Source organism: Nelumbo lutea, chromosome 2, assembly GCF_056320005.1.
Source record: "Nelumbo lutea isolate HS-2025 chromosome 2, American lotus-T2T, whole genome shotgun sequence".
Classification (NCBI taxonomy): Eukaryota; Viridiplantae; Streptophyta; class Magnoliopsida; order Proteales; family Nelumbonaceae; genus Nelumbo; species Nelumbo lutea.
Genome location: NC_142685.1, coordinates 75623454 through 75637184, shown reverse-complemented (window position 1 = coordinate 75637184; position 13731 = coordinate 75623454). Strand labels below are relative to the sequence as shown.

Here is a 13731-nt window from a genome sequence, read left to right as displayed (position 1 = left end):
TATGTCCACTTTGGCTAAGTCTTCATTGAGTATTTCTTTTGGCATGTACTCTTTTAGAGTAATAGGAAATCTCAAGGGCTGCTCATATTCATCATCTGAAACCATTAGAGACTTCTTCTTGGCTTTTCTTCTTCTTTTACTCTTCTTGGAATTCTTTTGACCCCTAAACTTAATGCTCGAAGATGGAGAAATTTCTATTTGTAGGGGTTTAATTATCCCTCTTGGCTTTTTGTTGATTACTGTCTACCAATTTTCTTCCTCTTCTAATGTGGAGGAATCATCAAAACACAAAATGCTTGGTTCCTTCATCAACTCATACAATGAGGAATTGTTTGGATTTTCTTCTTCTACAAGGGATATTTTGTTTGCAGCTGCAGTTGTTTCTTTTGTAGGACATTCTGCTATTTCAATTTCCCCTTTATCTATCATTGCTTGAATGATATCTTTGAGGACAAAACACTCTTTTAAGGGATGATTGACCATTCTGTGATAAGGACAATATTTTGGATCTTTTGTCCTATTGGCATCACTTGGTTGTTTTGGTTATGGCAATTTAATAGCTTTCGCTGCCATAAGGTCTTCAAAAATGCCTTCTACATCCTCATTGTCAAATGAGTATTTCTTTTCCCTCCTTTCTTGAAGAGTTAAAGGCTTGGATACACCTTTCCCTTTTCTTGAATCCTTCTTCTTAACATTCACAAAGGTAGCCATTGCCTCTCTTTTGCCTGTAAACTTTTTGCCATCTTTCTTCAGTTCTGGAGGTGGATTAGGCTTCTTTGCTACAACCTTCTGTCTAGCAATTTGTCTTTCAACATTGCTAGCCTTGGATACTAATGCGTCGAATGATTGTGGTTCAACTGTACCTACAAACATGGCAAGCTCTGGTAAGAGGTTGTTGGCGCACATTTGTACAATTGAGGTTTCCTTCAATTGTTCAACACATTGAAGGTTCATATTCCTCCAACGTGTGATGAACTCATTAATGCTTTCGTTTGGTCTTTGTTTAGTTTCAGCCAGGTCTGTTATTGAAAACTTTCTTTTGTAACTAACAAATTGTGCCAAAAAGGGCACACTGCATGTCATCCCAAGTAATAATTGATTCTGGCGCTAATTGAGTGTACCAAGTGAAGGTTGCTCCTTTTAATAATTGGACAAACTGCCTTATTAGCAAGGCATCTGACATTGCAGATTCACCACATGCTGAATAGAAATGGGCAAGATGTTCATGAGAGGATCCATTTATCCCATCGAATTTCTCAAAATTTGGCTTTTGATAGCCAGGAGGAAAAGGAAGTGTGTCATAATGAGAAGGATAAGGCTTACTATATCCCAAAACTGGTGGAGTCAATGATGCCTGAAACTCCTTAATTCCTTCTGCAATCAATGCTTTTATATCCAATTGAGAAGTAGGGGTAGGAGTTGGAATAGACTGTTGTGAAGTTTCCCTAGTGAAAGTGCTAGATTGTGTTCTTAAGGACATGAAATCTTAGAAGGTGACTGGGAGTGGCCATGAGGCAAATGGGATCTATCTATTAGACATGCCTGAGTAGAGCCAAGTTGTTTTGATCATAATTCATAAAAAAAGAACTTGAGTAGAATTAGGGTTTCCCTATTCAGGGTGTATAAGTATGCACTGTCTGCTAAAACCCCTTAATTATATTCCTTGAAGGAAATACCTTTTGGTTTTGATTTTATGTGAAAGAGCTACTTTGTAAGGGTTAAACCCAATAATAGGTATAAGCAGTCCCATCAACTTGGACTCTTAGTGGGTTATACCCATGAGTGGGCCCCTCAATTGGTAAATAGGTCATGAGACACATATACCATTGGGTACTTATGTATTTAAACTTATACATCTTAATAGTAAGTCCCATTAATCGACAAAAAGTGGGACCCACTATATTGATTTGGTGGTGGGCATGACCCACCTTAATATTTTAAACTTAAATACTTTGACAGTGGGCCATGCTGACAGGTGGGACCCACTAGTTTGATTTAATGGTGGGCATGGCCCACTTTAATGTTTTGAATATAATATTTTGATAGTGGGCCCCATTGACAAGTGGGACCCACTAGTTTGATTTGATAGTGGGCATGGCCCACCTTAATATTTTAAACTTAAATATTTGACACTGACAGATGGGGCCCACTAGGTTGATTTGTTAGTGGGCATGGCCCACTTTAAGATTTTAAACTTAAATGTTTTGATAGTGGGCCCTACTGATAGGTGGGACCCACTAGTTTGGTTTGATAGTGGACATGGCCCACTTTAAGGTTTTAAACTTAAATACTTTGTTAGTGGGTCCCATTGACAGGTGGGACCCACTAGGTTGATTTATTAGTGGGCAGAGCCCACCTTAAGATTTAAAACTTAAATATTTTGACAATGGGCTCCGTTGATAGGTGGGACCTACTAGTTTGGTTTGATAGTGGGCATAGCCCACTTTAAGGTTTTAAACTTAAATTCTTTGATAGTGGGCCCCACTGACAAGTGGGACCCAGTTGGTTGACTTATTAGTGGGCATAGATCACTTTATGATTTAAAACTTAAATATTTTGACAATGGGACCCACTAGTTTAATTTGATAGTGGGCATGACCCACTTTGAGATTTTAAACTTAAATATTTAGACAGTGGGCTCTGCTGACAGGTGGGACCCACTAGTTTGGTTTGATGGTGGGCATGACCCACTTTGAGATTTTAAACTTAAATATTGACAGTGGGCCCCGCTAACAGGTGGGACCCACTAGTTTGATTTGATGGTGGGCATGGCCCGCTTTGAGATTTTAAACTTAAATATTTTGACAGTGGGCCCCGTTGACAGGTGGGACCTACTAGATTGGTTTGATAGTGGGTGTGGCCCACTTTAATGTTTTTATATTGAATATTTTAACAGTGGGAACCACTGACAGGTGGGACCTGTTAGGTTGGTTTGATAGTGGGCATAACCCACTTGAATGTTTTAAAGTAAAAAAGAAAATTCCATAGTGGGCCCACTTATAGTGTCATTTACAAATGGCAATATTGACTGCAGCAAACTAGTACATCTGTCCTCCTCAAGTTTGTAACACATGTGGTGTCCCCTTTTTAAGTGGATAAGATCCACTGACAGTGGGACCCAACAACTGGCAATTTACAAGTGGCAATATAGGTATTTTTAGGTCTGCAACAGTGTTGCTATAGGTGGCAAAGTACTAAACCAGCATACCTGTTCTATTTTTAGGTAGATTGTAGTGTGCAACAGGTGGCAAAGTGTTGTTACAAATCAGCACACCTGTCCCATTTTGTGTATTGACAACACTGGGTTAGCCTACTGAAATGCTTTAGGGTGGATAGGATCCATCGAGATATTAGAGGCTCCCTAGGTATACATATATATATTTAATTTGAAATAAGCTTTTGAGTTCTAACATTACTCTAAAGAGAGAGAGAGAGAGAAGATAAGGATTGAAATAGATAAAATTTTACAGAGATAGAAGAAAAGAATAAGATTTATAATTGTGTAAGCCTATCCTTGCACCTTAATCAGCCAAACTTCAGCGTCCCTCTATTTCTCCTCTTCCTCTCTCTTCTCTCTCTCTCTCTTTTTTTTTTCTCTCTTTCTTATCTCTTTCTCTCCTCCCTTCTATCTGTCGACTCAATTTTCTTCTCCTCTCCTCCTTATATAGAGGGAAACAGTTATGGGGTAGGGAGGTTAGAGCAACCTCCCCACTCTTCATACGTGGGGTGGTTGCTTAACTCCCTCCCATAACCATAACTTAAAATTTGAACTTATGTGGAGTGGGCCAGCTGTCAAATTTGCCCCCCCCCTCAAGCTTTATTTATTTATATTATTTTATTTTTTTTACATCATATATTTTTAGTCCTAAACACAAGTACTTGCATTTATGTCAGAGTCTACTAGTCATATTATGTTATGTCATAATCGTTTGAGTTATTTGTCTTTCTCTTCATTGAGTTAATTGTTTATAGAACTTTTTAAAGGAATAAGTCTGTTGAGCATTGTAATAAAAGATCGACTTTTCCTTTTAATATTGTTCACTTTAATGTGTGGGGCCTTACCACCTTGTATGGGTAACTATAAATATTTCATCCTGTTTACTGATGACTTTTCACGATATACTTGGATTTGCCTTATGTGCTCTCGTGCTGAAGTGCATAAACTTGTGAAACAGTTCCATGAATATATACTAACTCAGTTTGATACCCGCATCAAAATATTCCAATCAAATAATGCTAAGGAATATTTTGAGAAGGATCTTACCTCCTACCTTGAGAAATTTGGGGTTGTTCATCACAGCTCTTGTGCATGTACTCCATAGAAAAATGGAGTAGCAGAGAGGAAAAATAGACATATTGTGGACGTTGCAAAGAGTATTCTTTTTGCAATTTTGCTACTCATGTTCCTATGAAATTTTGGGGTGATGCCGTTTTAATAGCCACTTATCTTATTAACCGTATGCCTTCTCGAGTCTTGGGGTTAAGATATCCTTTTGGACTCCTCTTTCCTGGTGTTGAGGTTTTCTCCATTCCTTTATGTCTTTGGTTGCATATGTCCGCTTTCCTAGTTCCAAGAGACATAAGCTTGAACCCAAGGCTTAGAAGTGTATCTTCCTTGGTTATGCTTCCAAGGAAGATATTGTTGTTTTGATCCCATTAGTGGCACCCAATTTGTTTCCATGGATGCCACCTTTGTAGAGTCAATCACTTTTTATAGAAATCCTTCTAAGGGGGAGAGTTCTCTTAAATTGTTTTCTTCATCCTTTCCTTTGCTAGCACCAGTTGAGTTTCGTGTCAAGCCCTCCACAGTTGCCCCCACTCCTATGGAGGGATCCTCTCCTTCGAGGTCTTCCATTCCTTCTCCTCCCCCTCTTGCTAGTTTTATAGTTTTTACCACTCATCCTATTCTCCTAAGGTGGTACCAGTGGCAAAGGATAAGGTAGACGCAGGTTGGTCTCACATTTCCAATTGAGTCTTAGGTGCTTCCAATCACCAAGGAGAGGACAGGTCTGACATCTCCACCATCAACACCCTCATTTCCAAACCTTTACCACACATACCCTCTTTGTTAAAAGGAGAAATACTTTGGTAACATTTCTTACTGTTTATGTGGATGATATTGTTGTTACTGGTAGTGATATCAAAGAAGTTAATGATCTCAAGAAGTTCCTCAATTCTGAATTTGTTGTTACTAGATGATATTTTCCGGACATTGAGGTTGCTAGGGCCAAAGAAGGTATTTTTATTTCTTAGCGGAAGTATGTGTTGGATTTTCTTACTGAACTGGAAAACTTGGTGCTAAACCTACCTCTACCCCTATTGATGTGAATCATAAATTCTAAGCTAATGATGGAGAACTTTTAGCTAATAGGGCAGTGTTTCAGATATTACCAAGGAAACTTCTTTACCTATGTATGACTCGTCCAGGTATTTCATATGTTGTGAGTGTAATAAACCAGTTCATGCATGCTCCCAGAGACACACATGGTTGCTACAGAAAGGTTACTATGCTATCTTAAAGGAATTCCTAGGAAGGGTATACTATTTGTTAAACATGATCACAGGTATTTCATATGTTGTGAGTGTAATAAACCAGTTCATGCATGCTCCCAGAGACACACATGGTTGCTACAGAAAGGTTACTATGCTATCTTAAAGGAATTCCTAGGAAGGGTATACTATTTGTTAAACATGATCACATGAAGGTAGAAGCATATACAAATGCTAGTTGAGCATGTAATGTTGATGATAGGAGGTCCACAATAGGCTATTGTGCTTTGGTAGTTGGGAATATTGTTTCCTGGAGGAGTAAAGAATCAATCAATGGTTGCTAGATCTTCAGTTGAAGCAGAATGTAGGGCTATGGCCCATGGTTTCTGAGTTATTATGGCTTAGATCTCTTCTCAATGAGATGGGTGTCTCATGTGACAACCATTGATGTTATATTGTGATAACTAGGCTACTATTAACAATTCTCACAACCCGGTTTAGCATGATAGAACTAAGCACGTCAAGGAAGACATACACTTTATATGGGAGAGAGTGGCTTCAGGAGAGGTGTTCCTTCCTTTCATTGCATTAGAATAACAACTTGCAGATTTCTAAGGGAGTTCCAAAAGCAAAGCTTCAACATTATTTAAGCAAGATTGACATGATTGACATCTATGCTCAGCTTGAGGGAGAGTAGTGAGAATGGGATGAATGGGCCTTAGTGTCTTTATTTCTTTTAAGTTATGTTTTAGGTTTATGATCTTTCAATTATGGATCTCTTTTGTTTTTGTTTTATTATTTCTTTAGTGCTGGCCGCCCCATTAAGGGCATCCAGGGAATTGTACTCAGTTTAGAATTAACAGAATAAAAGATATCTTTAGTGCTGGCCATCCCATTCTGTAGTATTAACTGTGTTTTTCTGCTTTGTTGTAATCTGTATCCATTTCTTACTTTTTAATAAATTTAATCTTTCACTTGCTGATAAAAAAATGGTTATTGTTTTGGGTGTTGTTGGGTTAAATGTTAGGTTGGGTGTTGTCTTAACACCTCCCTGATGATTGTATTCTCTTTCTCTATTTTTCATTAATAATTATTCTTCTTTTTACAATACAAATGGTATATATTAATATTTGATTGCCTTTTTAAGTGAGGCTCTGCAATATCGTCATAGATCTTCATGAAACTTCCATTTTAAGGCTTTTTGTTGTGGTCTATGGGCTTTTTATAGAGAATCATGCATACTAGCAACGCCTTTATAGGTTATAACATATAATTCAAATTAAAATAAAAAGTGCAAATTTATTAAACTACCCCTAAGTTTTAGGAAATTGACTATCTCTATCCCTACTGTTTACATATGATCTTAAAGTATCCTTAAATTTTCTGACAATTGACTAGATCCTCCCCTTCCGTTAGCATTCCATTACCCCTTTTGTGGTCAATTTTTCCTTTCTTTATTCTTCAAATTTTCAAAATAAAACTCAACATCTTTCTCTGATTATTGAAGTGCAATGTCTTCTATCTATAAAACGCACCATTCTTTGTCATCACTGATTATTGGCATGGAAGTAGACAATGATCCCTTCCTCAAAATTTCAAAATAAAATCCAATAGATGAAAACCTCGGAAACCCTATCTCTCTCCATGCAAGCACCACAAAAAAGAGACAAACTCCGGTGATTTCTCAGTGGCACCTCAGTGGAAATGCTTTGCAGAAAATCACTACAGAGCATGACAGCAATTGGGACTGGAGGGAAACATCAGAAAACATTCAAGAATTTTCAGGCTTCTGAGTTTTGCATTCAATTCCGCCTAACTTTTTGACAATTGAGCATTTGTCGTGTGCACTGATAGAACTTTTGTGGGATGCTTCAACTGTTCCTTATCCATATCCCAACAACATGATATTTGTTCATGACTGCTTTTGGGAGAAGCATTTCCTAACATGACCACAGCAGAGGTCACTCGTTTTGTAAATGGTTGTTTGAATAAGAACGATCTCTCCACATTTAAGAATCACATCTGTGACTCTCTTGTGCAGTCAAAAGAGTTCTCAGCTCAGGATAACAAAGATCTCTATGCTGAAGAAGCGAGAGAGAGAGAGAGAGAGAGAGAGAGAGAGAGAGAGAGAGAGGCTTATTCCTCACAATGAGCTGCAAGATGAGATGGTGGGCTCATAGCTGAACCCTTTTGTCTGCCTCCAAAATTTCAAGGGGTTCCTTATATCGATTACCAGGTTTACTGTGGAGGTGACCAGATTGACATCCTTCAATTTTATTTTCTTTTCCCCATCGTGAAGGCACCGCCCACTGCAAGGGCTGTCTATGCTACTGTTGAATCCGACCTGATGTTTTTGTTTGACTATTGGAGGCGTTACAAAGCTAGTGATGCCCCAATTGTTTGAATGCCTCTTTAGATCGGTTGGTGATTCAGCATAGTTTTACTGTATGGGACTGCAGAAATGATTCTGTTTCTGCTAAAAGCTATTGTATTTTGTGACTTTTGTCAATGGTTGAAGAGGCTTCATTTTTTTTCTCCGTCAAAAAAGAGAATGAATTGCAACAAAGGGAATCTGGGTATCCTCGATGCACACTGGTGGTGGTTTGCAATGGAAGCTTCCCTTGAACCTGTAAAAAGTAAAAACACCTTCAACTCGATGCACACTGGTGGTGGTTTGCAATGGAAGCTTCCCTTCTCCAAGCCACAATTCCTGTTTATGCTTGATCTTCTGTATTAAGTGCAGCATTTGTGGCCAATAGAAGAGCAAATGAGTTGTTGGGAATGGAGAGGTTGTTTTGTTTTTCAAAGTTCTCTTTGAGAAGATGGAGAAGATTAGTAAGGTGTTATTCAAATGTTTCATCTTGAAAATTTAAAGAAAAATGATGGGTAAAATAGTCTTTTTCATCTTTCCATTAACAGATGTTAACAAAAAAGGAGGATTTAGTCAATTGTCAGAAAACCTGAGGTACTTTAAGACAATATATAAACAGTAGGGGTGAGTTAGTCAATTTCCTAAAACTTAGGGGTAGTTTAAGAAATTTGCCCAAATAAAAATTCATTATTCATCTCATTGTTTTGTTCGAACATAAGGGTTCCATTCGAAAACCCTAGAACTCAAACAGCAATAGGGTCAGAAATGAAGTCATAAAGGAATCTAGGAGTAGCTACAATAGGTGACAAAATTAAAGAAAGTGGACTTAGGTGGTTTGGTCACATGCATAGAAGACCACATCTACAGCACCTGTTGGAAGAAGTTATCTGTTACAAGTTGATGGGGCTAGAAGAGCAAGGAGCAGACTGAAAAGGATTTGGGTGGAAGTAGTAAGAAATGCAAGTGCCCATAGTTTGATGATAGATATGGCACTGAACTGAATGGAACAGGGAAAAAGTATTCATGTAGCTGAGACACCATATATCCAGGACAAGCCTTAGATGATGATGATAAGGTAAACAACAGGCTTTTGTGTTAAATCTCACTTAGCACCTCTTACCTGCTTCTTACCCTTTTTGGTCCTACATTACACACTTAAATTATCATAAATGTTTTTGTGCATTGTTTATAGTCTGTTTTATCAGAAATTAGGATCTTGAAACATAACATGATTCTACTATCTTGTCTCACAACTGTTTCATCCTAGTTGTACTTCAAATTTACAGAAACCACCCTACAGTTGGAAGCTCTTGTAGGAGATCTGGAAGATGCTGCTTTTTTTGTGATGAGCCGCAACAAAGATCTTTTCTCTGTAAATCTCTCAAATGGAAGCCATCGAACTGTGAGGCTTCTCAGATGTTTTGCTCTTAAATTTTATTTTCTTTTTATCAATTTGTGTTCCTTTGGTGAGATATAAAAAGTTAGAATGGCACGATAGTCCTATTTTGATAGGTCCATCAGCTTAATATCTTTTTCTTGGTTTCAGGATTTTGGACACAAGCAAAATGATCTGCTTCTTTCTGTAAAAGCAATGAATGACATTGAGGACATATTGATTGATGTTGCAAAATGTCGGCCACAATGGATTCATCTTCCAAAGGCTGTTGATGCTAGAGTGGACAAGACTCTTTCTGTTATAAGGCTCCAAGCTCTTGCAGATCACCGAATTCTTCTTTCTTCTCTTGGATGGCCACCACCTCTTTTAGCATCGGAATTGGGAAGTGACAAAAGTTTAGACCTTCCTAACCCCCTAGTGCTGATGAAAGAGGATAAGAAAGATAAGTATTGTAAAAGCTTTCTCTCTCTCTGTTCTTTGCAACATCTGCAGACCCGAAGAGAAAAACGGCAACTTGGTTTTGGACATGAAAAAGATCATAGTCCAAGTTTATGGACCATTGATGAACTTATTTCTCCTATTTCATCGAGAATCATGCACCACTTCTCTGAATGGTCTGAACAACCAAAGTTTATATTTGCTCTTGTATATAAAATAACTCGGGATTTTGTTGGAGGAGTGGATGATGTTTTGCAGCCTTTGATTGATAAAGCAAGGTTGGTGGGTTATAGTGCTAGGGAAGCTTGGGTATCAGCAATGGTGAAAATGCTTTCAGGGTATCTTTCAAAAAGAATTTTCACTGTTCTAGCTAATAAATACAAGGATAGAAACATGAAATCAGAGGTTGTTTCTTCATGGCTCCATCTGGTTGACCTTATTATTGCCTTTGATAAACGGATGCAAGCACTTACAAATTTGGGAACTTCTTACCTTGTGGGAGACTCTGCCGGGCTTCCAGATAGAGGGATGTCTATGTTATCAATATTTTGTGATCAGCCTGATTGGCTCAAAATTTGGGCCAGGATGGAATTCAAGGATGCCAGGAAGAAACTGAAAGCAGAGATGGAAAATGAAAGGGTTTGGGTGATTGACATTAAAAAAGAATCTGAGCTTAATACTGAGCAAGAAGTGGAACCATTTCATCTCTCTACTAGAGAAGACTACAGAGCCCCATTCGCTGCAGAGGCTGTTGTTAAACTCACATGGGCAGTAATAGAAAGGTGCCAAACTTTACCAAGCATTAATCTCAAAGAAAAATTTATCAGATCTTCAGCTTGTAGGATTTTGTGGTACTTCATTGATTTGTTGCGTCGGCATTGCAAGGAAGCAGAAGTCATATCCTGTGGTGCAGAAAGTGATGCCTTGATGAGAGTATGTGGATCTATTAATGCTGCAAGATACTGTGAATCCGTTCTGCAGGAATGGAATGATGATGTGAACTTCTTGGAGATGAGAATTGCTGAAGATGATTCAGAAAACGGGGTAAGAAATATCCCAGATGAACGTAGTTGCTTTTTTGGAGAACAAATAGAGTGCTTGATTGATCTAGGGACCGAATGGCTCATGGATTTAATAACTGATCTTCTGAATCAATTCAACACTCTTTCCTTGGAATATGTCCAAAACAAGGAACAGTGGAGTCTAGAAGTAGAAGAGTTTGGTCAGAATAGAGTTTTGGGGACTGGGGATTTAACAATATCCACCAATTTTGCCGAAGCTTTAGATACTTTGAGAAACAGATTCCGTGTTCTGAAGGTGGGCCTCAATACCAAAGATTTCTTGGATTTATGGAGAAGTGTTGCTGGTGGGCTTGACCATTTTATTTTTTACGGTATTCTCATGAATGATGCGAGATTCTCCAAAAGGGGGGCTGATCAATTTGAAGCTGACATGCGTGGATTGTTCCTTGTTTTCAAGCTTCTATGCCTTCGCCCTGAAGCATTTTTTCCTCGTATCCAAGATTCTCTCAAATTGTTGAAAATGGATGAACATAATATGAAGCATTTCCATACTATTTTATTAAAGGAAAAGAAAAGTGAATGCATGCGTCTCTATGGAATTGTACACATCTCCCTAGGTGAAGCTGAGAAGATTTTGAGGAATGGGAAGTTTTGAGTGTGAAACCTCCTGCACCAGGGAGATAAGAGAGGTCTGCTATTTTCTTTGGAAAATTGAAAATGTTGTACATTAGTTCTAAGATGTACAGCGTTTAGAATCTTGTACAAGGGAGGTGATGCTTATTTCCATGGATGGTAACATGGTTCATGAGCAAGGCTCAAATATCAGTATTAGGAAGCGTACTCCCCAAGGAAAGAAATAGACATGTATTACAATATGTTGGGATGCGTATGTTTAAATTTTGTATTTTATTTCCATCATTAGTATAAATACTTCTTATTTACTATATTTGTTTTTTTAACATGATAAGTATATAATTTTAGAGATATGTTTAATTTTTTTGTAATTTTTACATTTGTATGTATTTTTGAACTTTTATTATTTAGCTATGAAATCCATTTTACCCAAATAGTGTAACTATTAAACCACTATACAAACAAACAAACAAACAATTTAGTTTTTATGTTGGGTTTGAATACATAAGTTTTGTATTGTTAAAATTATTGAGTATGGATTTAATCAGTAGAATTTATTAATGAGAAACAAAAACATTTGAAATAAAAATTGAAGAATGAGAATTAACACCTTAATGAGAAGGAATGGAATGAAATGAAAAGTAATAATTTAAATAATATATTTTCCTCATAATTAGAGAAAGACCAAATTCAAGAGTTGGGATGTTTTAATCAAGAAAAAATCTACAAGATTTAATGAGGAAATGTGAGTTAATACCTTGAATACAAGACTTAATAAGAGAGAATCGATGAATTTATTATAAGTATAGTTCAAATTACATATTTTTGCCTATTATAAAAGAGGGATCAGTTAAACAGTAAGGTTATTTTAGTCCAAAAAATTCTAGAATCTAAACCTCATTCATATTTTTAATAGTAGTTTTACGAATTATAATAAAGAGAGACCAAATTCAACAATAGGGGTATTTTAGTTAAGAAAAATTGAAATAGTAATATAGATATAGATTGGTTTCTCAAAATTTTAAAAAATTGATTGGCTCCAAGAAACAACTTGCCCAGATCATTAATTTATCACGGGAAATATTTGATTAAATTATAAATACATATCTTCGAATAAAAATATCAGTTGAAAAAACATAAATCCTAATCACTTGTATTAAAACCAAGAAAAACGTATAACCATAATTTTTCATAGATAATGTGCATGATATTTTATTTAATGATGTCATGGGTTAATGGGCTGACCCAATAGTTGGATAGTTTGAACTATGATCTGTAGCATTTTTAGTTTTAGGAATGATCCTTTTTTATGGGGCTACAATAGGATGTAGCCCATTCCCATTAGGGATGGCAATTCATACCCAATCGGGGGAGATTGGATATGCTCCTCATAGAGCGCGCCTCGTAGTGACCTCATAGACACATCCCACCATGCATTGGGAATATCTTCCATACTTATATGTTATTATTCATGGGAGATGTTCCCTATGCACGATGGAATGTGCCTGTGAGGTCAGTGTGAGGCGTGCTCTGTGAGGAGCAGATCCCAATTCCAATCGGGGATGGGGATTGGGATGAGGAATCATGCCTCTTAGTAGGTACATAAAAGGGTTTGACTATAATATGGAAAAACTATGATATAGATTGCACCTCACATTGACCTCACAGGTACATCCCACCATGCATCAGGAACATCTCCCATATTTATATGTTACTATTCATGGGAGATGTTCCCTATGCACAGTGGGATGCGCTTGTAAGGTCGGTGTGAGGCGTGCTCTATGAGGAGCAGATCCCAATTCAAATTGGGGACAGGGAGTGGGAGGAAGAATCATGCCTCTTAGTACGAACATAGAATCTAGTCTTTAACGTACATAGATTTTTCCTAGTGCAACTAATCAGCATACATAGATTTCCTTGTTCAAACTTATCTCTTATTGGCTTCAAAAAAAAAAACTTATCTATGTTAGGGAAAGATATGATATGGAAAGAGTTTTGACCAATCAACCCACCCATGAATTTTGATAAATAACACTTGATTCGCTACCATGTTTATGATTCCAGTTTATTGGTCAGTTGTTTTTCGGATATCATATCTTTTCCATATCATAGTCGAACCCATTCAAGGAGTACCTTTTGAGATTTAAATTAAGGGACAGAAGCGTCCTCTCCATGTAGCTGAAACTATAAGCAAAACATGTAAAGGAAGAGAGCTTTTTTTCTTCTTTCTCGTCTCCGACAACTGAAGCTTTTTGTCTCTATGAACTCAAGACTCTAGGGTGTCTCCTTCTGGTTCAAGCATTATATTGATTTCTTAGTTTCAAACTTTCACTTTATATCTTCTTTTGAAGTTTAAAAATCATTTTTCTACATGTTTTTGT

At 37.2% G+C, this 13731-nt stretch overlaps 1 protein-coding gene across 2 annotated transcripts in view; it reads left to right on the top strand.

The window, feature by feature from the left end:
• Positions 1-11661, top strand: part of LOC148871557 (RINT-1 / TIP-1 family) — a 43218-nt gene extending 31557 nt beyond the window's left edge. Inside the window, exons 3-4 of one of the 2 annotated variants that reach the window (XM_088967164.1) lie at positions 9148-9263; positions 9408-11661. In XM_088967164.1, coding sequence (XP_088823290.1) covers positions 9148-9263; positions 9408-11372 — 2081 coding nt within the window. In that variant the 3' untranslated portion in view covers positions 11373-11661. Of the gene's footprint in view, positions 1-9128; positions 9264-9407 lie in introns of both variants that reach the window. The other variant, XM_088967165.1, reaches the window with a different exon arrangement.
• The last annotated feature ends 2070 nt before the right edge of the window (positions 11662-13731 follow it).